This window comes from Heterodontus francisci, chromosome 1 (genome assembly GCF_036365525.1).
Source record: "Heterodontus francisci isolate sHetFra1 chromosome 1, sHetFra1.hap1, whole genome shotgun sequence".
NCBI classification, from domain to species: domain Eukaryota; kingdom Metazoa; phylum Chordata; class Chondrichthyes; order Heterodontiformes; family Heterodontidae; genus Heterodontus; species Heterodontus francisci.
This window is the reverse complement of record NC_090371.1, coordinates 64,612,801-64,630,680: the sequence shown is the minus strand read 5'-3', so window position 1 is coordinate 64,630,680 and position 17,880 is coordinate 64,612,801. Positions and strand designations below refer to the sequence as shown.

Sequence of the window (17,880 nt, the reverse complement as noted above, 5' to 3'; positions counted from 1 at the left end):
CACTTGGCCCCTCGAGCCTGCTGCGCTATTCAATAAGATCATGGCTAATCTGATTATACCCTTGACTCCACATTCCCGCCGACCCTCAATAACCTTTCATCTCCTTGCTTATCTACCTCTATCTACCTCTGCCTTAAAAATTTTTAAAGACTTTGCTTCCAGTGCCTTTTGAGGAAGAGAATTCCAAAGACTCACGACCCTCTGAGAGAAAACATTTCTGCTCATCTCTGTCTTAAATGGGTGATCCCATATTTTTAAATAGTGGCCCCTCGTTCTAGATTCTCAGAATCACAGAATCACAGAATTGTTACAGTGCAGAAGAAGGCCATTCAGCCCATCCTGTACACACTGTTCCCACAAAGGAAAACATCCTTTCCACATCCACCCTGTCAAGACCCCTCAAGATGCACTGCTATTAGTTTGACTTGCCCTCCAAGATGCTGAGCAATGAGTTGCTATAGACTAGATCCTTCTTTCCCTTCAACCAGTTCAGTTTTTTGCTGCAAATTCTTTTGATCTTGCACATGACCTAAAGTAGACCTCTTATATTCTTAGGTTTTATTCATGTAAGGGCCATTCCTTAAGCATGCCCGCCATCCCTACAACCAAAATATGACCTTACAGTATAATATCTGGTATTGTCTCTCCCATGCCTGTAACTTGTTCATCTTGACCAAAAGTATCAAGAAAATGCTAGTCATGGGACAAGGTGTTGCATCTCCACCCTTGATCACACTAAATAACACCCCACTGGAAGTGGTTAGCAAAATCTGCTACCTTGGGTCCACGGTGACAGACAATCTGTCCCTTGATGCAGAGCTCGATACACACGTAGGGAAAGCAGCTACCACCTTTGGCCGACTTGCAAAACGCACATGGGATAACACCAAGCTGACCCTTAGAACCAAACTCATGGTTTATAAGGCCTGTGTTCTCAGCACCTTGCTGTATGGCTGTGAAACATGGGCGACTTACAGTTACCAGGAAAAGAAGCTCAATAATTTCCATCTTCACTGTCTGCAGCACATTATGGGTATACCCTAGCATGACAAAATCACAAATGTGTGGGTCCTCTCAAACGGAGAGCTCCCAAGTGTGTTGGCACTAATCAAACAGAGGCGGCTTTGGCTTCATGTGCAGCACTTGTGGCAGAACCTGCCTCTCAAGGATTGGCCATCACAGCCATCAACAAAGGTGCACCAAGAGAAGACACCCCAATTAAATGGACTGTTTGCTGCATGTCCATCATCTTTCATAGATGGAAGGATGCCAACCATGTAGGTTGCCCAAGAGTTGAACAAAAAATCTTTGTTACTGTATTTTATTTCCAGGATATGTACAAAATTTTGAGGGGCCTGGACAGAGTGGAGGTGAAGGATCTATTCACCTTAGCAGAGAGGTCAGTGATGAGGGGGCATAGATTTAAAGTGATTGGTAGAAAAATTAGAGGGGAGATGAGGAAAAACTTTTTCACCCAGAGGGTGGAGGTCTGGAACTCACTGCTTGAAAGGGGAGTTGAGGCAGAAACCCTCAACTCAGTCAAAAGGAGTCTGGATATGCACTTTAAGTGCTGTAAACTGCAGGGCCAGGGACCAAATGCTGGAAGGTGGGATTAGAATAGGTGGATCGTTTTTCGGCCAGCACAGACATGATGGGCCAAGTGGCCTCTTTCTGTGCATTAGACCTTCTATTATTCTATGATTCTATGTGGCATTGTCCATCTTCTGACCTCCTCAACTTCCTATCATTGAAGAATAAACATTATAGAACCATGATTTAGACTGTTAACTGCAGTATGGGGTTATGAGAAGTAACAGATAAGCTATAGGAAGAGATAATACAGAAACTTACACTAGTTTTACGGAACTTTTAACACGCATTTCCTCCTTTGTTACATAAATAACAGAATAATGCATCATTTTATTAACACCACTAATAATACTATAGACTCACAATCACATTTTAACTCTTATGTGTGGGGATTTCTCATGATCCATGAAGTTCCTCAAGACCATCGTCACATAAACTGCACTACAGTAATGCAAGAAGAACTGGTGAGGCAAGAAAGTCAGCCCAATGTATGTTTCTAATTGGCAATAGAGTTGTTAATCAATCGTCTGCCACAGAGACACTGCCCCACTGGCAAAATCTGTTCACATATTTCAGCTATTCCCAGGACAAAGGAAATCTAAATAGCATTTACAAAAGCAAATACAGCTGCCATTCATGGTTCAAAGGTATAATGCCATTTCCAGTCATATGTAAATGATATGGATATTATCTAATTCAACCATGGGCTTCCAGTAAGATGCCATCTTGTATAAACAGGTATTAAAATACTGAAATCAAAACAAAAAATGCTGGAAATACTCAGCAGGTCTGGCAGCATCTGTGGAGAGAGAAGCAAAGTTAATGTTTCAGGTCAGTGACCTTTCATCCGAACTGGCAAAGGTTAGAAATGTAATAGATTTGAAGCAAATAAAGCGGGGGTAGGGCAAAAGATAACAAAAGGTGTTGATAGGACAGAGGTTCAGAGAGAATAACTGACCAGACGGTCATGGAGCAAAGACAAAGGGTGTGTTAATGGTGTGGTGAAAGACAAAGTGTTAGTACAGAGAGGGTATTAAATGACAGAATAATGAACAGCCCTGGCCAAAAGCAAAAACATGTAAAAAAATGTGGGCAGGCACATGGTAAAAAATGAATGATGAAACAAACTAAAATAAAATAGGAATAAAAAATAAAGCTAAATATAAAAAAGGGGCGCCAGTCAGGCTCTGAAATTATTGAACTCAATGTTCAGTCCGGTAGGCTGCACTGTGCCAATTTGGTAAACGAGATACTGTTCCTCGAGCTTGTGTTGATGTTCACTGGAACACTGCAGCAAGCCCAGTACAGAGATATGGGCATGAGAGCAGGGAGGTGTGTTGAAATGGCAAGCGACAGGAAGCTCAGGGTCATGTTTTCAGACTGAGCGAAGGTATTCTGCAAAGCGGTCACCCAATCTGCGTTTGGTCCCCCCAATGTGGAGGAGACCGCATTGTGAGCAGCGAATGCAATATACTACATTGAAAGAAGGACAAGTAAATCGCTGCTTCATCTCAAAGGAGTGTTTGAGGCCTTGGATAGTGAGGAAGAGAGGAGGTAAAGGGGCAGGTATTGCACCTCCTGCGATTGCATGGGAAGGTTCCATGGGAAGGGGATGAGGTGTTGGGGGTAATGGAGGAATGGACCGGGGTGTCGGGGAGGGAACGATCCCTTCGGAATGCTGACAGGGGAAGGGAGGGGAAGATGCATTTGGTAGTGGCATCACGCTGGACGTGGCAGAAATGGTGGAGGATGATCCTTTGGATGTGGAGGCTGGTGGGGTGGAAAGTGAGGACAAGGGGAACTCTGCCGCGGTTCTGAGAGGGGAGGGTAAGGGGTGAGGGTAGAGGTGCGGGAAATGGGACAGACACGGTTGAGGGTCCTGTCAACCATAGTTGAGGGGAATCCTCGGTTGAGACAAAGGAAGACATATTAGAAGCACTGTTGTGGAAGGTTGCATCAACAGAGCGGATGCGTCGGAGATGGAGAAACTGGGAGAATGGAATGGAGTCCTTACAGGAGGCAGGGTGTGCAGAAGTGTAGTCGAGGTAGCTGTGGGAGTCAGTGGGCTTATAATGGATATTAGTAGATAGCCTATCCCCAGAGATGGAGATAGAGAAGTCGAGAAAGGGAAGGGAAGTGTCGGAGATGGACCATGTAAAGGTGAGAGAAGGGTGGAAATCAGAAGCAAAGTTGATAATGTTTTCCAGTTTGGAGCGGGAGCAGGAAACGGCACCGATACAATCATCAATGTACCAGAAAAAGGGGGCCTAAGTAGGACTGAAACAAGGAATGTTCGACATATCCCACAAAAAGACAGGAATACCTAGGACGCATGCGGATACCCATAGCAACACCTTTTACTTGAAGAGAAGTGAGTGGAGTTGAAGGAGAAGTTGTTCAATGTAAGAACAAGTTCAGTCGGGCGGAGGAGAGTGGTGGTGAATGGGGACTGGTTGGGCCTCTGTTCAAGGAAGAAGCGGAGGGCCCTCAAACCGTCTTGGTGGGGGATGGAGGTGTCGAGAGATTTGACGTCCATAGTGAAGAGGAGGCGGTTAGGGCCAGGAAACTGGAAATTATCAAAATGACATATGGCGTCAGAAGAGTCACGGATGTAGGTGGGAAGAGACTGGACCAGGGGAGAAAAGATAGAGTCAAGAAAGGAAGAAATAAGTTCAGTGGGGCAGGAACAGGCTGAAACAATGGGCCTGCAAGGACAGTCCTGTTTGTGGATTTTGGGAAGGAGGTAGAAGCGGGCTTTCTGGGGTTGCGTGACTATGAGGTTGGAAGCTGTAGAGGGAAGATCTCCGGAGGCGATGAGGTCAGTGACAGTCCTGTGGACAGTAGTTTGATGTTCGGTGGTAGGGTCATGGTCCGGGGGAGGTAGGAAGAAGTGTCTGAGGGTTGGTGCTCAGCCTCTGCAAGATAGATGACGGTACGCCAGACAACAACAGCACCACCCTTGTCTGCAGGTTTGATCACAATGTCGGGGTTAGATCTGAGCGAATGGAGTGCAGCAAGTTCAGAGGGAAACAGGTTGGAGTGAGTGAGGGGAGCAGAGAAATTGAGATGGCCAATGTCTCGCCGACAATTTTCAATGAAAAGATCAAGAGTGGGTAAGAGGCTAGAGGGAGGGGTCCAGGTGAAGGGAGAATGCTGGAGGCGGGTGAATGGGTCTGCTGGTCGGGGGGTGGACTCCTGGTCAAAGAAGTGAGCCCGGTGGTGAAGGCGACGGAAGAAGAGCTCAACGTCATGTCGAGTGTGAAATTCATCGAGGTGGGGCGTAAGGGGATAAAACTGAGTCCTTTGCTGAGTGCAGAACGTTCAGCGTAAAATATTGATATTGATTTGCCGATAATTTGAGTTGTCACCAAACGTCTATCTGTCACAGCTGTTCTGTTGCATACCTAGAAGTTCTGAACAATGAAGAAGAATTATTTGGGCTTAAGTCTAAAGTGCCAGAAAATTAGTCGGTATTATCAGCTTGGCTCACTTGATAATGCTGCTACTTAGGCAAAAGGTGGAGGTTTCAAGTCCCCGTCCAGGACTTGAATACATAATCCAGATTAGTACAACTGATGTTCAGGCCAATTCTACTGCTCCAGCTGACATCAGCTTCCTCTGCTTGGACCTAGAACTTTATTGATCTGAAATGCTTAGTACCACACTGAGCAGTGCACTTACAGAGCCACCAAGTGTTGCATTTCCAACTCTCTTCTAACATTTGAAGAATAGATTTTGTTTTATGTGGTGAAATGTTATAGTACTATGCTATTAACTATGCGAATGCATCATAATTTTTATTCTTTCATGGAATGTGGACATCGTTGGCAAGGACAGCATTTGTTGCCATCGACAACTGAGTGGCTTGCTAGGCCATTTCAGAGGGTAGTTAAGAGTCAACCACATTCTGTGGGTCTGGAGTCACATGTAGGCTGGACCAGCTAAGGATAGCAGATTTCCTTTACGACAATCGATGATCGTTTCATGGTACTATTATTGAGACTAGTTTTCAATTCCAGATTTTTCTTTATTTAGCAATTGAATTTAAATTCACCAGCTGCCGTGGTGGGATTTGAACCCATGTCCCCAGGGCATTGGTCTGGGCCTCTGGATTACTAGTTCAGTGACATTACCACTACACCACCATCTCCCCCATAAGAATATTGCACAGCTAGATTTCAACACCTAGTAAAGTGAAATTATTGGAAATTTCTCTCCTAGAAAAATGATTATGTCCTGCACAAGATTGTTTTTTTCTGACAAGATTGCAACTGTTTTTGCAGGCATGGAGAGAAGGAAATTGAGACCGTTAAGGATCCCAACCACAAGAACAGGTGCAACATAAAATTTCTGGAAATGTTTTCTACAAGCAAGTACACAGTGACTGTAACGGCAAGGAATGCATTGGGAACCAGCTCTTCGTCCATCTCATTTAATGAGAATGCTATAGGTAATGTTTGGCAACTCAAAAAGCAGGGCATGGCTTTAAAGTTAATGTGATGGCACTTTTACACTGGCACTAGTTTAGTTTGGCTCACAGCAAAACCTGTGTCCATGTGCTTGCTGCCTGTATTTACAATGATAAAACCAGCTTCCTTCTCTTGACGATATAATCATCAGCACATGGGATCTTAGGCTTCATTAATAGAGGCATTGAGTACAAAAGCAGGGAAGTTATGCTGAACCTCTATAAAGCTCTGGTTAGGCCCCAGCAGGAGTATTCCATCCAGTTCTGATCACAACACTTCAGAAGAAGAGTAGATGGTACACATACACTGCTGTCCCACAATCTGAACTCAACAAATGACCACATAAAAGTACCTTGATGGAGGGCTGGGGCTATTGTAAGAGCTCTTACTTGCAGTATGGTGGGTTCTTAATTTAATCTCAGATGCACAGAGTAAAAATAAGTGAATTTGAATTAAAAGGATGAAGAGAACATCTACTCGCCACACTTGAACATGCAGCTCCTTATCCATAACTCCCTGATGTCTTGAGAGGACAGCCCCTCTATTCTTTGGGTCCCAGACGTTGGATAGTCCTACAACCTGAATATCCCAACATAAGAATATTAAATCTACTTGTGTTTGGAAGAATAAAGAATATAAGCATTTGAAAGGCTGATGAGCAATTCCAAAAGGCACAAAATTGATTGTGCATTTCTACCAGAATCCAGGGATATGATCCCTTCAAATGGAATTGATTTAACCCTGCAGATCTCTGCGTGCTTTGCTGCATTAAGCATGCTGTGAATTTAGCTAGTTCACTGTGCATCTGAATAAGCAGAGTTAAGAGATGTTCATTGATTGAGCAATGTTATGACTAGAATCATACTCCTGATGAACGTACCACATCCTGAGATTAGCACATTAGCCTTTGAGAATTCATACTTTCCATTCAGTGTACAGAGTACTCCTTATTATTTCGTAAATTTCTGCACTAAAAAGATTGAATTATCCAGTAATTATCAGATACACTGATTTCAGTTACTTTGAACTAAGAGAAGTTGACTGTTACTCCTTTGTCTTGGAGTTTCTCAAGGACTGCCTTGAATTAATAATCATGTTCTGTTTTGGTTCCCCCCACACAGTGTGTTAACAACCACTTTGGCATATAATGCCTACAACTGTGACATTCAAAATATTCTAGTACTGTAAAGGCTAGCTATGCTTAGATACGTCACCACGTCAGGATAGCTTGCATCCTGTTTGCTCAAGGAAGTGAGAGTAGAGATAATGGAAGGGCTTGCCATTATCTTCCAATCTTACCTTAGATATGGGGGAGGTGACAAAGGATTGGCGAGTGGCAAATATAACATCCTTATTCAAGAAAGGGTGTAAGGACAGTTAAGAACATAAGAAATAGGAGCAGCAGTAGGCCATTCAGCCCCTCAAGTCTGCCCCACCATTCAATAAGATCATGGCTGATCTGTCCCAGGCCTCAACTCCTCTTTTGGGCCTGCTCCACATAACCCTCGACTCCCCAAGATTTCAAAAATATATCTACCTCCTGCTTAAATGCATTGAGTGACCTAGCCGCCACAACTCTCTGAGGTAGAGAATTCCAGAGATTCACCACCCTCTGAGAGAAGAAATTCCTTTGCATCTCAGTTTTAAATGTTGTTCTGTAACTATATCCCCTAGTTCGAGATTCCCCCACCAGTGGAAACATATTCTCAACATCTACCTTGTCAAGCCCCCTGAATCTTATATGTTTCAATAAGATCACCTCTCATTCTTCTAAACTCCAATGAATAAAGGCCTAACCTGTTTAGCCGTTCTTGATAGACAGCCCCTTCCTCCCAGGAATCAGCCTAGTGAACCTTTTCTGAACTGCCTCCAATGCTAGTATATCCTTCCTTAAATATGGGGACCAAAATTGTATGCAGTACTCCAGGTGTGGCCTCACCAACACCCTGTACAGTTGTAACAAGACTTCCCTATTTTTAAACTCTAACCCCCTAGCAATAAAGACCAAAATTCCATTTGGCTTGCTAACTACTTGCTGTACCTGCATGCTAACATTTTGTGTTTCATGTACAAGAACACCCAGATCCCTTTGTACTGCAGTATTTTGCAGTCTTTCTCCATCTAAATAATAATTTGCCTTTTTATTCTTCCTGCCAACGTGGATGACCTCACACTTTTCCACATTGAACTCCATCTGCCAAGTTTTTGCCCACTCACTTAACCTATCTATATCCCTTTGCAGATTCTTTGTGTCCTCATCACAGCATGCCTTCCCACCTATTTTTGTATCATCAGCAAATTTGGATACATTACACTCTGTCCCTTCCTCCACGTCATTAATATAGATAGTGAATAGTTGAAGCCTAGGACCGATCCTTGTGGCACCCTACTAGTTACGGCTTTCCAACCTGAAAAAGACCTATTAATCCTGACTCTCTACTTTCTGTGTGTTAGCCAATCCTCAATCCATGCCAACACATTACCCCCAATACCCTGAGCTCTTATTTTGTGCAATAACCTTTTATGTGGCACCTTATAGAACGCCTTCTGAAAATCCAAATACACTACATCTACTGGTTCTCCTTTATTCACTCTGCTTGCTATATCCTCAAAGAACTCTGACAAATTTGTCAAACATGATTTCCCTTTCATAAAACCATGTTGACTCTGTTTGATTGCATTATGTTTTTCTAAATGTCCTGATATTTCTTCCTTAATAATGGGCTCTAGCATTTTCCCAATGACAGATGTTAAGCTAATTGGTCTATAGTTTCCTGCTTTCTGGCTCCCTCCTTTCTTCAATAGAGGCATCACATTAGTGGTTTTCCAATCCGCTGGTACCCTACCGGAATCCAGTGAGTTTTGGTATATTATGACCAATGCCTCCACTATTTCTGCAGCCACTTCTTTTAAAACCCTTGGATGCAGGCCAGCAGGTCCATGGTGACTTGTCTGCCTTTTGTCCCATCAGTTTGTCAAGCACCTTTTCCCTCGTGATAGAGATTGTTCCAAGTTCCTCCCTCCCATTTACACCTTGTTCATCTATTATTGTTAGGATGTTTATAGTGTCCTCCACCGTGAAGACCGATGCAAAATATTGGTTTAAATTATCTGCCATTTCCCTGTTCCCTGTTATTAATTCCCCAGTCTCATTCTCTAATGGTCCCACACTTACCTGAGCTACTCTCTTCCTTTTTATATACCTGTAGAAACTCTAACTGCTTGTTTGTATATTTCTTGCCAATTTACTCTCATAATCAATTTTCCCCCTCTTTATTAGTTTTTTAGTCATCTGCTGCTGGTTTCTAAAAAAATTCCCAATCCTCTGGCCTACCACTAGCTTTCACTGCTTTGTACGCCTTTGTTTTTGATTTGATACTGTCCTTAACTTCCTTTGTTATCCACAGATGGCTCATCGTTCTCATCGAGTCCTTCCTTCGGAATAAATGTATGCTGAGTGCTATGAAATATCTGCTTAAAAGTCTGCCACTGCTCATCTACTGACTTTCCCTTTTGTCTATTTTCCCAACCCGCTTGTTGGATCCCATTAGTTTCACAAAGTGAGACGAAGTCCGACTGTAGCTTTAAGAAACTTTATTGCAGTACGAAATGGTTACATCATCAGCAAAGCGAGCATACACACACCTCTACCACCACCTTCCACCTACACCTGCTTCTGTAGGGAAATCAAGCCTTTCTTATAGTTCTTCATACAAATCAGTGACACCCCCTTTATGTTCCCAATTGGTTTACAAACTTTGCAGTTTCTTGGTGTCATGGCCTGATTGGGGTACTGCCTTGTCACCTTCTCCTCCAGCAGTTTCTCATCCCCCCTATCTCCTTGGACTGTTAGGCTGATTGCTATACAATAGGCTACTATTAAACAGCCTGCAGCTGTCCTGTTAGTTTCTGCTTGTTAGTCTACTTCTACTGATAAGCTGTCTCTGCAGCTCTGAGGTTATTTTGTTAGTAGTACATAATTGATTAATTATTTCACCTTAAATGTCCCCATATTATTCTGTCCCCACAGTCCCCCCTTTGATTCTTCAAACACTTTTAAGAATCATTCCCTTGATCCCACCTGGGTGCCTTTAATGGTCTCTACTTGTCTACAAACAGCCTTCAACACCCGGAGGGGTCACACTCAATACGTTGCCTGCTTGTGCCACAAGAGGGGCCCGCGGGAACTCTGTAAAGGCATTGCAGGGGCTTCAGTTACTTGTTTACAACAACACTTAATAAGCAAAAACATCAAAAGTGAGCAACTACTTAAAATACATGCAAAGAAGATCATACAAATTCTAAACATATCCGCAATTCGGCGTTCAATCACGGGTCGCTCGTTTTACGTGAGATGCGTGTATCCAGGCTTTCTTTCCTTCGACTTTAACTGCTGACTGGGTGGTCAGTAGCACTTGGAAAGGTCCCTCCCACTTGGCACCCAAAGGTTCCTTGTGTATTTTCTTCACGTAGACCCAGACTCCCGGGACGATGTCGTACCCTCCTTCTGGTGGGTCACCCCAAGCTGTCGATACCTGTGAGGAAGCAGAACTGACAGCATTTGTTAAGTTCTGGCAATATTCTAGTAAAGCGTCACTCATCAAGTGACAATCAGCTTTACGCAGATCAATTGTTCCGGTAAAGACATGGGTCTCCCTGTTATTACTTCAAACGTGCTGAAGCCTGTAGTTCTGTTCGGGGTCGCTCTGATACTACACAGAACTATCGGCAATGCCTGAGGCCAATTTATTCCTTCCTGGTGATACTTGGATAGTCGCTGCTTTAGCATCTGATTCATTCATTCCACTTGGCCTGATGACTGGGGATGATGAGGACAGTGTAAATCCCACGTAATGTTTAGCAGTCGACTGACTTCCCGACAAACCGCGCCTGTGAAATGAGTTCCTTGGTCAGAGTCAATGCTGACTGGTACTCCCCATCTGGTCCTTACACAGGACCTTAGCGGTGTGATTGGCCGTGGCTTTTCTACCTGGGACGGCCTCTGCCCATCTAGAAAATTTCTCGACGATGACTAAAATGCCGGTGTATCCCTGACAAGGTGGGAGAGTGAGATAGTCAACTTGTAAGCACTGGAATGGGCCGGCTGGAGCAGGGGCTTTTAGTTGAGGCATTACTGTAGTGGGTCCTGGATTGTTTTTCTGACAGACCACACAGCGGTCAGCCACCAGCTATGCGTGTTTTTTAAACCCTCGACCCCACCAGCTTTTCTGGAACCGTGCCGTCATCTGTTGCGGGGCCAGGTGTCCCCAGGAGTGAATTTGTTGGGCTAAGAAGGGCATCAGCGCCTGTGGTGCGACAGGTTTCTCGGTGTCCCTTTGCCTCCATATGCCGTCGTCACATACCTTCATCCCTGCTTCTATCCAGGTCCATTTTTCCTCTTTGGAACATTCACTCTGCATTACTTGTAGGTCTTGTGTCAGATGGGATGCATTCAGTTTACATATTTGTGTCCGTGCGCGATCATCCTGCGAGGCGGCTTCATTGGCTGCCTTGTCGGCTAGGGCATTCCCCTTTGCCTCCATGGTGTTGTCTTTCGTATGGGCTTTACATTTCAAGATAGATACCTTTTGTGGCAATTGCATGGCCTCTAGTAAGTCTCGGACCTCTTTCCCATTTCGAATAGGTGTACCAGCAGCAGTGAGAAATCCTCTTTTGCGCCACAGCTGACCAAAGTCGTGAGCGACTCCAAAAGCATACCGTGAGTCTGTGTAAATATTAGCTGTCTTCCCCTCTGCTATTCGACATGCTTCCAACAGGGCTCGCAGTTCGGCTTGTTGGGCCGATGTCCCTGAAGGCAGGCATCCCACTTCCACAACTTCATGTAGGGTTGTAACTGCCCATCCTGCTTTCCATATACCGTTGTCAACAAAGGATGAACCGTCTGTGAAAAGGATTAAATCTGGGTTGAGCAATGCTTCCTCTGCCGTTAGGGTTACCTCCTCTGTTTCTTCCATAATCTCCACGCAATCATGTTCTTCTTCCTCCCTCTCTTCAGGCCATGGGAGCATAGTCACTGGATTTACCAGACTGGCCCGGGTGATGTGGAGATTGGGAGCCTCTAGGATGGTTGTCCATCGGGTCCATCTAGCTGCTGTCACTTGGGATACTCGGTTCATAGATAGCAATGTGTGGACGGTGTGCGGACACTTAATGGTTAACTTTTGATCTAATACCAGACCTGCAGTAGCCATCACCGCTTGGCATGTAGCTTCCATAGCTCTTAAACAACTGCCCCATCCAAGGGCGACGGTGTCCAGTCTTTTCGAATAGTATCCAATAGGTCTCTGTTTGTCCCCGTGCTGCTGTGTCAGTATGGCAGTCATGTAACCTTCTTTTTCGTGTACGAACAGGGTAAACGGTTTCCCGTTGTTGGGGATTCCCAGGGCTGGCGCTGAGCACAAAGCCCTCTTTAAGTTTTCGAAAGCTTCTTGTTGTTCTTTGGTTAGGGTAACTGATTCTTTAGAGGCCCACTTTCCCTTCAAGAGGTCAGTTAATGGTTGAGCCAGCTGTGTATAGGAGTCGATCCAGTTTCTGTTGAAGTTACACAAACCCAAAAATGACCTAAGCTCCTGGATAGTGGTGGGCTGTTTCGCAGCTCGAATGGCGGCGGTCCTGTCCTGGGTGAGTTCCCTCTTTCCTTTCGAAATCTTTTGTCCCAGGTACACGACCTCTCCTTCTGCTATCTGCGCTTTGTCGATACTGGCCTTATGTCCTCTCTGATGAAGGTGGTCCAGCAGGGTATGCAGATCTTGTTCGTGCTGTTCTTCTGTCTCTGAGGCTAACAGGATGTCGTCCATGTACTGGCTGACTGTGGAGTACATGGAAGGTAACTCCCTCAAAATGGTTTTGTAGGGCCATATGAAATACTATGGGGCTGTTGTGGAAACCCTGCGGCAGCCGGGTCCAGGTGTACTGTTGTTGTTGAACGATAAAGGCGAACCACGGTTGAACCTCGGGTGCCAGTGACACCGACCAAAATCCGTTGGCCATATCGATAACAGAGAACCATTCGTGTTCCGGCTTCAGGGCATTAAATACCATAGAGGGGTCAGCTGCCAGAGGGGCCTTTTGATCAATACACTGGTTAGCCTTTCTATAGTCGACAGTAAGCCGGCAAGTCCCGTTTGGCTTCCGTACTGGCCACACAGGGCTGTTTGAGGTACTGTGTGTTTTAACCAGCACACCTCGCTCCTCTAGCTGTCTAATTACGGGTAGGATTCCTGCAATAGATGTTTGACTGATGGGGTATTGTTTAGTACAGGGAGGAGCGGATCCCGTAAACGTTGCCGGTTCCATCTGAAGTAGCCCACAATCGTTCTTATCTTGGGCCCATATTGGGTGCTCCCTCAGCTCCTCATTCTTCAAACTTCTGATAGACCAAGTTACTTGGCCGCCTTCGAAATGCAACGAGGAGTTCAGCTGAGTGAGAACGTCCATACCGAGGAGTGCTTGGTCCACCGGACCTACCCAGACCGGTGTTATCAATTCGTGCAGACCAAGACCGATGCGTACGGGCTGGGTCCTCTTAATTACCAACCCATTGCCCCCAGCTGCGTAAGCTCTTTTAGTCTTACAGTCCATTGGTAGGGAGTTTCCGTATTGTTGAGGTAGACACGTTAATTCGGCTGCGGTATCCAATAAGAAGTCAATGTCTTGATCGCCCACCCTCACAGTTACATACAATCCAACTTTTCTATTTTCTACTTGCGCTAGGAGAGGCGCCGAAAAGGCGAGGGAGGGCTCCTCTAGTTTTTTGTCACATCGATTAAGGAGGACATCTCCTTCTGTTGCTGGGGCGTCAACCGTTTGAACTTCTCAAAGAGATCGTTGGCATCAGGGGAGGGAGCTGGTTTGGGTGCCGGGTTGTGTCCTTGGCGTCCTCTGCCTCGTCCTGTCGCTCTACACGCCTTAGCCCAATGGCCTTCCTTCCCGCAGTAGTAACAGGGGCCGGGTCGCCTAACTTGCTCTTTGTCAGGCTCTTTCGGTACTGGATCCGTCTGCATGGCTCGAAGCTTGACTCCCATATCCCTGTCCAGCTGAGCGCATCTGTCAATTAACTCTGAGTATTTTACTCTTACTGCATCCCAATCCGGTAGAGTGGCCTTCAGTATTTTAGACAATTCTGGCTTTAGTCCAGCAACAAAAGCATTTTTTAAGGGTCCAAAACTGGTGTCGTCCAGCTCCTCTGGAGCAGGGTCTACTATCCCTGAGTATTCCACCCAGGTGGACCTAAACCTCTCTTCATACTCCCGCACTTCCTCGGAGTTCTTCTGCTGACAGGCTGCAACTTTTCCCCAGTCCGTTTTAGCAGGACAAAACTCTCGCAACCACTTGTTAATCACAGTCCATCCGGTGTCTGGTAGTTGACCATCTTCACCCAAAGCAATTTGGACCTCTCTCCTTAGCTTTCGGCTCGCTCGTCCGGGCACCATTACGGTCAGAATCTGTACCCCATCCCATGGGCGGAGATCGTAAATTCCCTTCAATCGTTCCAGCTGCTCCCACGTTTTCAGACCCCCTTTCTTCGGGTCGGGCAGTCTTGTGGACCACTTGTCGATTTTCTCAGGGGAAGCCGGGACGTGTGTCCAGTACGTGTTGTGCTCGGCCGTGGTGACCTTGTTACCGTCCGCAGTCTTCTTTTCTGTCTTGACCTTAACGCGTTTCTGTTTATGGGGAGCTAGTCGCGGAAACGGCAACCCATCATCATTGTCACTTTCTTCACTGGAAGACTCGGCTAGGCCTGCTTCCCGTTTGTAACGACTTCAAACTTGGATACAAGTTAGTTGGAGGTGGTCGGCGGGGTTCGCAGAGCTGTCCCGGTTCCTTCGGTTGGGTCGTCTGCTGGTCTTGTAGTTGTTTTTTAAGCTCTTTAATTTCAATCTGTAGCTTTTCCTTCGCAAGCTTTTCAATTTCTAACTGTTCCGATTTAAGCTTTTCCTTTTTCAGTTGTTCGCAGACCACCTTCAATTGATCCTTTGCACTCGTTAGGTCGCGATCACATTGGGCTTGTCGCATAATCTCATTGCGCTGCCGAATCTGGCCCATTACGGCTAGAGACCATTGTGTCCGTTCTTTATCCTTTAAATGGGTTGTTTTTCCCCAGACTCTCTTTATATCTTCTAGGGACCACTGTCCCGTGGAGGTGCCATATTTTTGCCCAATTTCGGTGTACGCTTTAGCCAGATTAAACTGTTTTTCTACATATTCTTTCAACTGCCGAAGTATTTCATCTTCGGGAACGTCAAGTGGGGCCAGCCCACCTTTGACGGTAGTTGGTAACTGTCGGTTGCCTTCGTCTGTCATTTTATCAATTCAGGTAGGGAAGTAGGTCTCGAGCAATCAGGCTTTTCTGCCAAGTAGGTATTTCGTCAAATACCGCCAAGTTAGACGTCTATAAAGGGGGTCTCGAGCCGCACAAGAAAGGGTATTTCCGTCAAATACCGCCAAGTTCGGGATCGCGTGGCAGGGAACCGAAATTTAGACAATGACCAAGGACTTTTAATATAAAGATGAGTCCTTACCTCCAGGGCACCGATATTGGTCCGATGTCTGTGGCTTCAGTCTTTATCCTCCAGCAATCCTGCCGACTACGCCAAGTTGTTGGATCCCATTAGTTACACAAAGTGAGACGAAGTCTGACTGTAGCTTTAAGAAACTTTATTGCAGTGTGAAATGGTTACATCATCAGCAAAGCGAGCATACAGACACCTCCACCTCCACCTCCACCTCCACCTCCACCTCCACCTCCACCTCCACCTCCACCTCCACCTCCACCTCCACCTTCCACCTGCCTGAGCAGGGAAATCAAGCCTTTCTTATAGTTCTTCATACAAATCAGTGACACCCCCTTTATGTTCCCAATTGGTTTACAAACTTTGCAGTTTCTTGGTGTCATGGCCTGATTGGCCTTGTCACCTTCTCCTCCAGCAGTTTCTCATCCCCCCTATCTCCTTGGACTGTTAGGCTGATTGCTATACAATAGGCTACTATTAAACAGCCTGCAGCTGTCCTGTTAGTTTCTGCTTGTTAGTCTACTTCTACTGATAAGCTGTCTGTGCAGCCCTGAAACTATGAAGTCAATTCTGATAAGCTGTCTCTGCAGCTCCAAGGTTAGTTTGTTAGTAGTACATGATTGATTAATTATTTCACCTTAAATGTCCCCATATTATTCTCTTCATACCTCTGTAATTGCCCTTGTTTAAGTTGAGACCTGAGTTGCTCACCCTCAAACTGAATTAGAAATTCTACCATGTTATGATTGCTTCCCTCTAGAGGATTCTTAACTACGAGATCTCTTATTGATCCTATCTCATTACACATTACCAAGTCTAAAATAGCCTGTTCCCGGGTAGGTTCTGCAACGTATTGTTCTAAGTAACAATCCCTGATGCACTCTACAAATTCGTCTTCCATTGCTACCCTTGCCAATTTGATCTGTCCAGTATATATTCAGATTAAAATCACCCATGATAATTGCAGTGCCCTTCTTACATGCCTCCATTATTTCCTGCGATACAAGTGGAGGGAGAAAAAAGGAATGTAGTGGTATTAGGGGACAGTATAGTTAAGGGAATTGACACTGTTCTCTGCAGCAAAGAATGAGTCCAGATGGCTGTGTTGCCTGCCCGGTGCCATGGTACGGGACATCTGCTCAGGGCTGGAGAGGAACTTACAATCGGAGGGGGAGGAACCAGTCGTCGTGGTCCATGTAGGTACCAACAACATAGGCAGGACAAGGAAAGAGGTTCTGCATAGTCAGTATGAGGAACTAGGTGCCAAATTAAGAAGCAGAACCTCAAAGGTAATAATCTCTGGATTATTACCTGAGCCACGTGTAAATTGGCATAGGGAAAATAAGATTAGAGAAATTAATGCATGACTCAAAGACTGGTGTGGTAGAAGTGGGTTCCGGTTCGTGGGGCACTGCCACCAGTACTGGGGAAAGTGGTGGCTGTACTGTTGGGACGGTCTACATCTGAATCGTGCTAGGGCTGGTGTTCTAGAGAGCTGCCTATCTAGGGAAGTAGAAAGGGTTTTAAACTACATAGTGGGGGCAAGGGATCAAATTTGGGAAGATATGGTAAATCAAGGAGTAGAGATATGGCAAGAGAGAAAGGTATTAATTTGGGAAATTATAAACAGACTGTGACAGGAAGGGACAGAACGTACAAATCTAAGAGTAAATCAACAGATAAGGCTAGGCGTTACAAAAATATTAAAAGGACAAAACTAAAGGCTCTGTATCTGAATGCACGTAGCATTCGAAACAAAACAGATGAACTGAAAGTACAAATAGGAATAAATAAGTACGATCTGATAGCCATTACAGAGACATGGCTGCAGGACAACATAGATTAAGACCCAAATATTGAAGGGTACATGACATTTAGGAAGGACAGGACGCTAGGAAAAGGCGGATGAGTAGCTCTGTTAATTACCAAATCTAAAATAGCCTGTTCCCGGGTAGGTTCTGCAATGTATTGTTCTAAGAAACAATCCCTGATGCACTCTCCAAATTTGTCTTCCATGCTACCCTTGCCAATTTGACTTGTCCAGCCTAAATGCAGATTAAAATCACCAATGATAATTGCAGTGCCCTTCTTACACACTTCCATTATTTCCTGATTAATACTTTGTCCTACAGAGAGGCAACTCCTCGGGGGCCTATAGACCACTCCCACCTGTGATTTCTTTCCCTTGCTGTTCCTTATTTCCACCCAAACTGATTCTACATCACGATCTATTACATCTATATCATTACTCACGACTGCACTGATCCCTTCCTTTAATAACAAAGCTA

General features: G+C 45.1%; 1 protein-coding gene across 3 annotated transcripts in view; it reads left to right on the top strand.

Annotated features, from left to right (window-relative positions):
* The window catches only part of LOC137378647 (ciliary neurotrophic factor receptor subunit alpha-like), a 578,914-nt gene that overhangs the window by 284,102 nt on the left and 276,932 nt on the right, over window positions 1–17,880 (top strand). For all 3 annotated transcript variants that reach the window (XM_068049059.1, XM_068049135.1, XM_068048974.1), the window contains one exon: window positions 5,874–6,040. In XM_068049059.1, coding sequence (XP_067905160.1) covers window positions 5,874–6,040 — 167 coding nt within the window. The remainder of the gene's footprint in view (window positions 1–5,873; window positions 6,041–17,880) is intronic.